This window comes from Trichechus manatus, unplaced genomic scaffold (genome assembly GCF_000243295.1).
Source record: "Trichechus manatus latirostris isolate Lorelei unplaced genomic scaffold, TriManLat1.0 scaffold00030, whole genome shotgun sequence".
NCBI lineage: Eukaryota > Metazoa > Chordata > Mammalia > Sirenia > Trichechidae > Trichechus > Trichechus manatus.
The window spans coordinates 9244270-9256782 of NW_004443966.1; the positions used below are offsets into that span (position 1 = coordinate 9244270).

General features: G+C 42.2%; 1 protein-coding gene across 3 annotated transcripts in view; it reads left to right on the plus strand.

The window, feature by feature from the left end:
• USP3 (ubiquitin specific peptidase 3) overlaps positions 1–12513 on the plus strand; it is an 89450-nt gene that overhangs the window by 57112 nt on the left and 19825 nt on the right. For all 3 annotated transcript variants that reach the window (XM_004374644.2, XM_023729705.1, XM_023729704.1), the window contains 3 exons: positions 826–939; positions 3772–3885; positions 10498–10644. In XM_004374644.2, coding sequence (XP_004374701.1) covers positions 826–939; positions 3772–3885; positions 10498–10644 — 375 coding nt within the window. The remainder of the gene's footprint in view (positions 1–825; positions 940–3771; positions 3886–10497; positions 10645–12513) is intronic.

The window sequence follows — 12513 nt, forward strand, 5'->3', positions numbered from 1 at the left end:
AGGGTTGAGGAGTCTTTTAAACAGAGTAAGAGTCATCTGAGATGCGTCAGTTGGTCCCAATCCACCTGGAGTAAAGGAGAATGAAGAACACCAAAGTCACAAGGAAAGGATTAGCCTAAGAGACAGAAAGAGCCACATAAACTGGAGACTGCGTTGGCCTGAGACCAGAAGAGCTAGATGGTGTGAGGCCACCACTAATGACTGCCCTGACAGGGAACACAACAGAGAGTCTGTGATGGAGCAGGAGAAAGGTGGAATGCAGAACTCAAATTCTAGTAAAAAGACCAGACTTAATGGTCTGACTGAGACTGGAGGAACCCCAGAAAGCACGGCCCCCAGACTCTCTGTCAACCTAGCACTAAAACTATTCCCGAGGCCAACTCTTCAGTCAAAGATTAGATTGGACTATGGGACATAAAATGATACATAAAATGAAGAGTGTGCTTCTTAGCTCAAGCAGATACATGAGACTAAATGGGCAGCTTCTGTCCAGAGGTGAGATGAGAAGGCAGAGAGGGTCAGGAGCTGGTTGAATGGACATGGGAAATGAGGGATGGAAAGGAGGAGTGTTCTGTCACAGTATAGGGAGAGCAATTAGGGTCACATAACAATGTATATATAAATTTTTGTATGAGAGACTAACTTGAATTATAAACTTTCACTTTTAAAGTACAATAAAAAAAAAAGAGATTGCATTGAATGCAATTTAAATGAGATAATTGAATGATCACATTTTAAAAATCCATACGTAGGTTTCATAGAACTTTCTTTACAGTCCTATTAAATTCTTTTTTACATAATTTTCTTCCTTTCCTTTTAAAATAGTAACATTGAGCAGTTTTGCTGTTATTTCAAAGAGCTGCCCGCTGTGGAATTAAGGAATGGGAAAACGGCCGGAAGGCGAACATACCACACCAGGAGCCAAGGGGATAACAACGTGTGAGTTCTAAGAATATGGTGTTTCTGGCTCTGAGCTACAAAACAAATGACTCTTACTGGTGATTTTCATTGCATTATGTGAGTTAAGAGACACAAATAAAAATTTTAAATTTTTTTCTAAAGATTGTGCTTAAATATCTAGCTGACAATCTTAATGTTGGAATTCTTTTATTCTTATTTACCGTAACAGGCAGGATAAATTTAGCATGCTACTTACTGAGGCTTTGCACATTTGGGCATCCTAAAATTGATGACATCTGTATGTGAAATGGAGCCCTGGTGGTGTGGTGGTTAAGAGCTCAGCTGCTAACCAAAATAACAGCAGTTCGAATCTACCAGTTGCTTCTTGGAAACCCTGTGGGGCAGTTCTGCTCTGTTCTGTAGGGTCGCTGCGAGTCAGAATTGACTCAACGGCAGCGAATTTGGTTTGTCATATATGAAGTACAGTGATAAGTAGATCAGCATGAATATCGTTAGTGCAAATTGACGCGTCTGATATTTTTTAGGTAATCCTGTCTCGGATAATAAAATGAGTTTGTAGCCAGCAGATTAATTACAAGGCAGTGCAGTCAATTTTTAGTTGATATGAAGAGGGGAAAAAGTGAATAAGTGATTATTAAGGGCCAACCCTGTATTCAAGTTCAGGGCAGCCCGGCCCCATTTCAGGGTTAGGAGATTATCATATTTCATGATTGTAAGGGGGACTTTTTTTTCATATCTTAATATTACTGAGAACAGGGCTCTTACAATCTGTATATGTTGAGTGTAAAGCTTTCCCTGCCTGCCCGTCTCCACTCCTGCATACACCCATTCCCGCATGTTCTGGAAAGGTACCTTTTGATCCGACACCATCCTGCCTAGGTGACTGAGGGAGAAAGGGACAGAGTATGTTGGAATAGGGGGCAGTAGAGACAGAAGCAAAGTCTGAGGGCACTTTAAAGCCAGGCATTGGAGCAAGGCTGGAGTGACATCACTAGAAGTGGTGTTTTAAGAGAATGTCCTGGGGAGCAGCACATGGGATGAGCCTGAACGGGCCTGCATTCAGGGAGGCTTCACGCTTCACAGTAATCAGGTTGGCAGGGAAAACAGTGAAATGAAGAGGAGAGAGATATACGTGCAGAAAAGTTAAGGGAAGAATTGGTGGTGCTTGTTGTATTGGTGTCAGGTAGGTAGGTGTAGTTACAAACTGCAGAAATTGCCTCTGGGCCAGCTTAGGCAGAAAAGGAATCTACTGAAGGGCTGTTGGTGAGCTAGCCATTACTGGGTGGGCAGAAAACCAGGTCTGGAGTCTAGGCAGCCAGCACCACAGCCACAGGCACCCCACAGAACTATCCCGAAAGGACATGCCTGCCACTGCCATGTGGCATGATACCACAGTCACATTGTCAGTGACTGGAGCTGGGTGCTGGTGAGCTGCTGTTACTGCCACCCCTGGACTTCACATGACGCTGTCGCCACCACTGCCACTAGAGAGGATTTAGTGCCATCTCTGCCCCTCTGTGTCACTAACTCTTGCTTCAGAGGGGCAGAGCCCAGGTCTTGGCTGCAAAGGAGGCTGAGAAAGCAGGTATCTGGCTTCTTCAGCTTCTGTAGTTGTAGGCGAGCCCTGCCTCTCACCAACACGTGTAAAGAGGGAGTACCCCAAACTCAGGAAGAGAGTTCAGGTATTGGACAGTCAAACATTTGTGCCTCAGGGGCCTCCTGGATAACAGGGGAGAGAAAGAAGATGTTGAGATTCCCTGGGGTATCAATTAAGTATCCAGGAGCATGGTGGTTATATCAGCGGATGAGGGAGTTGAAGGTTGTGGTGTATCAGTTTAGCTACTTGTGTGGAAAACCAAGCTTAACAGTGACTTAAACATCTTTGATTTATTCTTTCATGTAAAAGTTGGAGGTTATCTGTCTAGGGTTGTTGCACAGAGTCATCCAGCTGCTTCTAGCTTTCTGTTTCACAAGCTTAGGGTGGGGCTCTCATCCACATAGTCCAGGATGGTGCTGGAAGCTCTGCCATTACATCCTCATTGCAGCTAGCAGGAAGAAGGAAGAGATTAATGAAGAGGACTACTCTTTCCCTCTAAGGAAATTTCCCGGAAGTTCAACACACAGTCCTCTATTCAGGGAGGTCATGCGCACAGCAGAAAGATGGAAGTTTGATTCCTGTGGAAGAAGAGGAGAATGGAGGGAGGGTGTGGGGACATACAAAGAGTAGGTGCTTGAGCAGTCTAGTGCACACTGAGGTTGGAGTGACAGGAGTACAGCCGGTAGAAAAGTCCTGTTGGTAACTGGAGAAACCTGGATAAAAGTGATCGTGACAAAGTCTGGTCTGGGGGTTTGGAGTTGAGAGGCTTTGATGTAGAATCAAGTGTTGAAGTTTGTGGCAGAGATGGGAGGTGTCATAGACGGGGGACTGGAAAGTACTCCTAGTGAGGGAGAGAAAGAAAAAAGCAGGAGCTGGAAAAGAACCTGTTACTTGTCTTAACTATTTAATTTGTTAATTGTTAAATCGACACTCCTAAGTAATTTTGCTTGTGACTTATCCACTGAATTACTGAATTTCTGTAAAAATTCGGAGTGTGCAAGTATAGCAGTACTTGGTGCCCTCAAAATTCACCATCTAGTTAAAGAGCTAGTTTTGTCCACAATTACTGCTGTTCACATAGGTCCGTGAGATGCTCTTGCTTAATTGTCAGACTTAGTTCAGAAAAGACCACATCCTTTTTATGTTTTCACTTTGGATTGATCTGCTGCGCATTTCAGACAGTTGGACTCTCTGGATTGAGGTGGTGGCCTCAGTAATGCTGCAGGCACCGTCTCTCCCTTCCTCTTCTGCAGGTCCTTGGTGGAAGAGTTCAGAAAGACCCTCTGTGCTCTGTGGCAAGGCAGCCAGACCGCGTTTAGCCCAGAGTCCTTATTTTACGTTGTTTGGAAGATTATGCCGAACTTTAGGTAAGTATTACTTGAGGGGTGTTTTAAAACGTTAATGTTACTCTTTATACTGTTCCTGAGACAATTTTCAGTGAATTGGTATTCTTCTAAATAATAAAGACCAGTTTCTTTTTGTTCTGTTTTTATTTTTGAGAAGAGCAGAAGTTGAGTGTACCTGACTGAACAAACATGTTTGTTTAAATACTAGATGTTAGAAATGTCTTTAACAGAGGGTAGGGTATCTTGTTATAAAAACAAAGCACTTGTAAATAACTTACATGCTCTAGGAAACTTACTGGACAGCACTTCCTTGATTCTTTCAAAATCTTACAATAAATAATCACCATCATATACTTTCTTGTTCCAACTAAAAAAATCCAGATGTAATCTGTAGAAATCCGTGGTGTTGTATTCAGTGTTCCTGGTCTGGGTTCTGAATCTCTTGGAAGACTGTATTTAAGTCCCTGAGGATTCGCTTTACAGAAGGTAGCTGAGCCACATCCTAGCATGGCTGTTGAATTTGTGCTTTCTCTCTAACGGGCTTGAGTACAGATGCGCTCCCGTGTTCCGAGGACTCCTGTCTCTTCTCCTAGGTTAGGCGTCGTGGTAGAGATCAGAGTGATAGCAGATTTAGGGCACTGAAGGCTTTTGACGACAGCCACCTTCTACTGAAGCAAGTCGTGATTCTTACTAGTTGTTATGGATTGAATTGTGTCCCCACAAAATGTGAGTCTACTTGACTAGACCATGATTCCCAGTATTGTGTGATGGTCCATTTTGTCACCTGATGGGATTTATCTGTGTGTTTTTAATCCTGCCTCTGTGCCTCTATGATGTTAATGAGGCAGAACTAGAGGCAGTTATGCTAATGAGGCAGAACTCAATCTACAAGATTAGGTTGTATCTTGAGTCAGTCTCTTTGGAGATATAAAAGAGAAAAGCCAGGAAAGAGACGGGGGAACCTCATCACTACCAAGCAAGAAGAGCCAGGAGTACGTGTCCTTTGGACCCGGGGTCTCTGCTCTGAAGAAGTTCCTGGACCAGAGGAAGATTGATGACAAAGACCTTCCCCCAGAACCGACAAAGAGAGAAAGCCTTCCCTGGAGCTGGCACCCTAAATTCAGACTTCTAACCTCCTAAACTATGAGAGAATAAATTTCTGTTTGTGAAAGCCGTCCATTGGTGGTATTTCTGTTACAGCAGCACTAGATAACTAAGACACTAGTCATGGATTGTAGCACCTCATATACATCCCTTTCCTTTTTGAAAAAAACCAGCACGCTGTAGTAAAACTTAGCAACACACCTTGCCCTATTGCCTGATAGTGATGTAGATATATTGTTAATGTAGAGAAACGCCTAAAGGTAACAGCTTCAGGGGACTGATTTTTGGGGTTGCTTAAACGTCTGACCTGGAGGTTCTGGCACGAGTGACTATTGTTACCTGTAGTCTTTGTTTTGAAGGAAACATTTTGTGTATCATGCCACTTAAATCCCCTCTCAGCAGAGACTAATTTTGTGTGACTTTTAGAGTTTCTTGACTCTAAATGGGAAAGATGGGAATGACTGTTAAGTTACCTCTAAGCAGGCTTGGACTTAATATAAAATTTTATAAAATTTCTAATATGATCACCTAACTTGACTCTTGATAGAGATTTAATGTTTACATTTTATTTTTAAATATAGTAGTTTCCATTTGTTGAATGCCTACTATGTGCCAAGCACTTTACATAATGTATGTCTGATCTTCAGAAGCCCTGGTGGCGCTAACGAAAAGGTCAGCAGCAGTTCATATCCACCAGCTGCTCCTTGGAAACCCCATGGAGCAGTTCTGCTCTGTCCTGTAGAGTCAGTGTGAGTTGGAATCAACCACGCAGCAACGGGTGTATTTGATCTTCATTAAAAAAACAAACAACAACAAAATTCTGGCCAAGGTAGGAAGCGTTTATGCCCCTTTTGAAGAAGACAAAACAGACTTAGGGAAGGGAAGCACCTGTTCAGTCTTGTACATCTAGTTGTTAGGACCAGAATGAGAACCCAGGTCTTTATAATAGACGTGTTAACAGTAATTTGTCCACACGAGACCCACTAACTTTTTATTGTTCTCCTTAATGCTCGTGGTGACCAAGTTCCCTTGTTCTTAATTGGGAGTTTAGAAGCATGATGGCTTTATTCAGGAGAATGCTACTTTTCATCTAAATCCATCCACATCTCAGCCCAGTTTAGTTTCTGTAGCCCATCTGAGCGTGATTTAGTTTTTAGCTGATTGGTTTTACACATTCTAATATTCCTACTAATGAAGAAACAGAACTTTGAGAAAAGGTAACCAAATTGAGGACCTTGGCATGGAGTCTTTGGGGTGATTCCTGATACACTTGAACTCTGAAGTTTTCTCAGTCACTGGTGAAAATAGGATGCATTTGTATTAGTTCTGCAACTAATTGATACTGTTCCCCATTCATGTAATCAGTGAATAATTTTTCTCTTGGTTAGATCTAGATCTGGAGATTATATTATGGATAATGTAATCCATAGTATTAAGCTTTAGTGCAGGATCACTGTACAATGCCCAGGTGTGAGGCAGGGACAGAGCTTTCTTCTTACAGCTGTTATTCCTATTGGGTACACAGGGTAAGGTTCTTATAACAGGACTGTAGGGAAGTGCATTAGTCTTGAGTTATGTTTCGACTATATTTATAATCCCAAGGCAGATTATTTTTTAGAAAGCCTTTTTTCCTTGATTAACATGGGGAAGTGCCTTGAGAATTTGATCCCTTGGAATGAAATATGAGGATTCTGAAATACAAACATTCAAGCAGTAGCAGGAACTACTTTTATTTGTTAAACAAATGTGGGAAAAGTATACTCTAAGTGTAATCAGTAGCTTTGGATATAGAAGTCATCAAGGCTGTTCTTTCTCTTTTCCCACTCAGAGTAAAAGCCCATTACTTAGCAAGATTTTTCCTGAACTTTTGAGCTTTCCCCAACATCTACATTTGCTTACCACACTTCTTACGACTTCTAGTATGCCCAGCTTTTTCTGTCCTTTTCTTTTTTATACAAATACTTTAAAGTTTATTTTTTAATAGGCAAAAACATGCATATGGTTCAAAATTCAAAGGTAAAAAAAGACACTCAATGAAAGTTTTTTTCCTACCCTTTTCCGCAGCCATTCATTCTGCTTTCTGGAGACAACCATAGTTACCAGATTTTTGTGTATCCTTCTAGTGATATTCTATGTATATATACAAGCAAATATATGTGTGTATGTGTATACATGTGTATGTAATTTTTAACATAAATGGTAGTGTATCATTTTTCCCCCTACTTTGAGATGATTTCACTTTAGTATATAAATAGCTTCTTCAGAAAAATACTAAAGACCCAAGGAAGCAATTAGTCCAGAGGACTAATGTACTGCATGAACCACAGCCTACATGACCGCGAGACCAGAACTAGATGGTGCCCGGCTACCACTGCTAGCCACTCCAACTGGGATTACAACAGAGGGTCCCGGACAGAGCAGGAGAAAAATGTAGAACAAGTGATCAAATCCACAAAAAAGACAAGGCTTACTGGTCTGACAGAGACTGAAGGAACCCCCGAGACTGGCCACAAGACACCCTTCTAACTCAGACTTTAAAGCCACTCCCAAAGTTCACCTTTCTGCCAAAGATTCGGCAGTCCTGTAAGACAAACAGAGCCCTGGTGGCACAGTGGTTAGGAGCTTGGCTGCTAACCAAAATGTTGGCAGTTCAGATCCACCAGCACTGCTTAGAAACCCTATGGGACAGTTCTGCTCTGTCCTTTAGGGCCACTATAGGGTTGCTATGAGCCAGAATCAACTCGATGGCAACAGGTTTGGTTTTTTGGCATAAGACAAACAATAACACATGTGAGGAACATGCTTCTTAGATCAGTCAAGTATAAAGAGATCAAACAGGCAACACCTGCCCAGGAACAAAGATGAGCAGGTGGGAGGGGACAGGAAAACTGGACAAATGGACACAGTGAACCCGGGGGCGGGGAAAGGGGGAGAGTGCTGCTGATACATGTGGGATTGCAGCCATTGCCATGAAACAATTTGTGTGTAAATTTTTGAATAAGAAGCTGATTTGCTCTGTAAACTTTCACCTAAATCACAGTAAAAAAACTAACAGCTTCCTCAATCTATAGTATGCCTGCATAATATTCCAGTTTATGGTTGTATTGTAATTTATGTAATAGTCCCCTACTGATAGTTACGTAGATTGCTTCTAATCTTGCTGTTCCAAATAGCACTGCTGTGAATAGTCTTCTACATACGTCTGCAGGTATATAAAAGAGGAGTCGCCAGGTCAGAGGGTATGTGCTTTTGTAGTTTTGATGGTGTTTCTGCTAGTCTTTGTTACTCCTTGCTTTCCTTAACATGCTCTTGTCTTGTTGCCATGGTATCTTTGTCTGTCATGTGCTTCCTGCCCTGTGGTCGCTATCTCTTATTTAGGATCCAGCTTAATGCTACCCATTCCCCAGGAAAGTCTCTTGATAATTCAGGTCATGATGTTTATTTCCGTGCTTTTCATGTCATTTATGTGCTATTTCTTTTTTGGTGTCCAGTGTGATTTAATATATTTGCGTTAACTTCCCAAAACAGAGGGTTTTTTTTTTGTTGTTGTTGTTGTTGTTTTAGTTTTGTCAGTTCTGGTTGTGGTTCATGCTTAGAAATGATGGTGAATAAATTAATAAAACATAATTCTTATGTATATCCTAGCTATTCTACTTGGCTTTGTACACAATAGATCTTTTCATGTGATATTTTAATCTAACAATTATTTTTCAGGGTATTTATAAATTGTGAAGAATGTAAAAATACATGCTGTTGATATTTTTTATTTAAACAATATTAGTTCTTCTAGATAGGGATTTTGCTATGGTATGTTTTTTGTGGGTTTGTAAATAAAATTTCATTTTTGTCGTCTTTACTTTCTGGTGTTTTTGTCTTGAAGAAACTCAGCCGTGGTAAGGCACCAGTACTGAACAGGAATAGCTGAATTTAGCTAACTTTGGTTTTGCAGATATTTTGGACAAAATAATAGTTTGAAATGCTTTTATGAATGTTAAAGGTATTTTAAATCTGAACAACCTGAATTCTAATGTGTCCTAGGAATTTTAGAGGAAGTTTGTTCTAAAATGATAAAATTTGATTCTGCAGAGGCATATGGTACTCTCTGTTGACCTTTGCCGTCTTACAGATGGCGTGCGGCACCGCCGGAGCACAGTGACTGGTCAGCAGTGCCTAGGCGTGTGCACAGCAGCGCGTGTTGTGGCATCCCCGGCGCTGTGTGTGTCACTTACTTGGCGATGTCTGTTTCATTATTTGGAATCTCTGTTTTCCTCACTCAGGCAAGCGTAAAGGACCATTTTCTTTGACTGTTGTCTTTAAGAGTTGGATAAACGTGGTTTGTTTTCATTGTGCCGAAATGGTTATGAAGAGATGGCTGCCGCCATGTTTGTCTCTGTTGGGTCTCAGCAGTGTTCCTCTTTCTCGGCCCCATCATTCAGAGGGGAGTTTCACGGTCAGCTAGGCTTTTTCTGTTTGCAGAGTGGTCTTCAGCAGTATTGCTCACAGCCTCTTCATGATGTAGATTTTCTGTAGACATTGAGGAGAAGGGTTAGTGTTTGTCTGACAGCGTTAATGGAGCCACTGTTACTTTTCTCTGTCTTCTGTTTGCTCTTAACTCTGTCACAGTGACACGAGTTGGTTCGTCATAAATCCACTTCCCCGTTAGCTCCCAGACAGCTGCTTGGCTGACGTCACTGAAATAGTTTGTGTAGAAAACAGACGTTGCACCCACATGTGAGGAGTGTCTCCTTTAACATCACTGCAGAACAGGAAAAACCTGCCTTGACTACAGAGGAAACTGTTAAAAAATAGTTAAAAAGAGGGATAGCTAAAGTTTGTTGAGATTGACATGCTAAATAATATTTATGAAGGCTTTCAGAAATGATATTTAAAAACAGAATTGTAAACGCCTCTTTAGTCAGACTCCGAAAAATTCAGAAGCAGGGACTGTATGTTTTCTGGTAAATATCACAAGTTGAAACAGAAGCCCATAACCTATGTCAGTAGAGCAGCTGAGTGTCCATGATCTCACGTAGGCCAGAAAAGGTGTTTGTGATGGTAGAGGAAAAATTAGAAATAGTGTATGTTGATACAAGAGAAGAGAATCGTGGTGCAGTCGGAAACATTCATTGATGTTCATTAGACAGATTGTTTTATTGTGGCAGTTTAGACCTGGTTTTCTGGAAAAGGTGTAATGTGGAATTTCAACCTTTGAGCAGCTTCTGGAGGGGCTCAGTGGGACGGTGGAAAGGTTCAGAGTCTGTCTAGGAGACTTGGGTAAGTGAGGGGGTCAATTGAGGAGATCACCACAAGGCCAGCTAGCTCTAATATTGTTTAGTTTTCAAGTATTTTTAAGTATTAGAATTTCTTCTTGAAAGGAAGTTTTATGTGCAGCTAGCAGGGGTGAAGGCTCAGGAGCCCCCGCTGTGCTCCTGAGCACAAGGCTGCAGCCACTCCAGCACTCTGCCCGCCTGCCGGTTAGAGTGGGCAGCAGAGCCTGCACAGTGACCGAGCGTTTCTGCTTGCTTTCAGGGGCTATCAGCAGCAGGATGCCCATGAGTTCATGCGCTACCTTTTGGACCACCTACACTTGGAACTCCAGGGCGGGTTCAACGGTGTTTCCCGCTCCGCGATTCTGCAGGAGAATTCTGCTCTGTCTGCAAGTAACAAATGCTGCATGTAAGATTTCGTTTCCTTTTAATGGTTTCATGGCTTCGGGCATTTCTGTTGATGTTGCTTTACACTCAGTTTATACTGGGAGGAGAAGGGGTGTCCTGAACGTTTGCTGAAACTTTTGTGCACTTGAACTTTCTGACCAAGTGGACTAAATGTGCCTCTAGCATCCAGCCCAGAGGCATCTTGTATTCACGTGCTGGTATAGTTCCGGTTTTTAGAAGTCCCTGGGTGGCCCAAGTGGTTAACGTACTCGGTGCTAACCAAAAGGTTGGAGGTTCGAGTCCACCCAGAGGCACCTGGGAAGAAAAACCTGCCAATCTACTTCCAAAAAATCAGCCACGGAAAGTCCTGTGGAACACAGTTCTACTCTGACGCACATACGGGGGAGTCGGAAAAGACTCCACGGCAAGTGGTTTGGTGGTTCTCGTGGTTATGTAGTATCAGTTATTTTTAAACTTGAAAAAAATAATAGAAAACGTGTACAGTTCAGCATTTAAAAGGTTTTCTTCCGAATGTACTGCCTAATGGGCGGAAGACTTGATTTTCATATACCAAAATAATTGCATTTGTTCACTAAAAACAAAAGTTTAAATGTGAATTTTCCTGAAAATGCATTTTGGACTTGGATTTTCCTAAAGTATATCTGTTCTTTAATGATATCAAGCCATTTGTAAGTCCTCAGAATTTTTCTTGCTTCTCAGTCTGAATAAAAACAAGCCTGCTGGATTGCTTTCCTATGTATTAATAGCTGAAGGTCTACGTTGAGATCAGACCTTTGTTTTGCTTGAGGCAGGGATGTTTCACTGTCATTTCAGCCTAGATTTTGGTCAGTGCTAGTCTTGTGTTCTGATTTTTGAATAGTCTTGTCAGTGCTGAGCTGTGCAGGAAAGGGAGTTACAAGAAAGACTCCCCCCAAAAAGAAAGGAAAGGGTAAGTAATATACAGGGATCGCTGTTGTATTGTGTGACAGTCCGTAAGTCTGACTTAGTAAGGCTACTCTTAGCAACCGTAGAGGACAGAGTAGAACTGCCCCACAGGGTTTCCAAGACTGTAATCTTTACAGAAGTGGACAGCCACATCTTTGTCCCTTGGAGCAGCTAGTGGGTTTGAACCACCGACCTTTTGGTTAGCAGCCGAGAGCTTAACCACTGCACCACCAGGGCTCCTTTAGTAAGACTAGGTCTTTTTAATAACGAAGCTTGGCACCTTCAGCCTCATAGCTAATCTGGCAGTATCAGAAGGGCAGCCAATATGAACTGCTGTAGTTCTTGAAGTGTTTGTCCCTTCCCTCCCCTGTCCAGGTCCTAGTAGCTGTGATTCCAGTTAGAATCCAGTTTAGAAAGGAAGGGACCTGTGATCTGGTAGAATTGCTGCCAGCACCAAATTAAAAATAATACTGAGTGAAAATTTCAGTTTTGTATTTTAAGATGGCATAGTCATACACAAAGTATATTGAATTGGGCTTGTATCAAAGATAGTCTGTGTGAAGGGAAGGGGGTATGTGTCTTTATTATGATGCTCAGGGCAGTCTTATGGATGCACACTGTGGAATGCTCACACCACTGCTGCCCACCGTGGAATACTCACACCACTGCTGTCCACTGTGGAATACTCATACATACCATTGCTGTCCACTGTGGAATACTCACACTACTGCTCTCCACTGTGGAATACTCATACGTACCACTGCCATCCACTGTGGAATACTCATACATACCACTGCCGTCCACTGTGAAATACTCACACCACTGCCATCCACTGTGGAATGCTCACACCACTGCCGTCCACTGTGGAATGCTCACACCACTGCCGTCCACTGTGGAATGCTCACACCACTGCTGTCCACTGTGGAATACTCATACATACCACTGC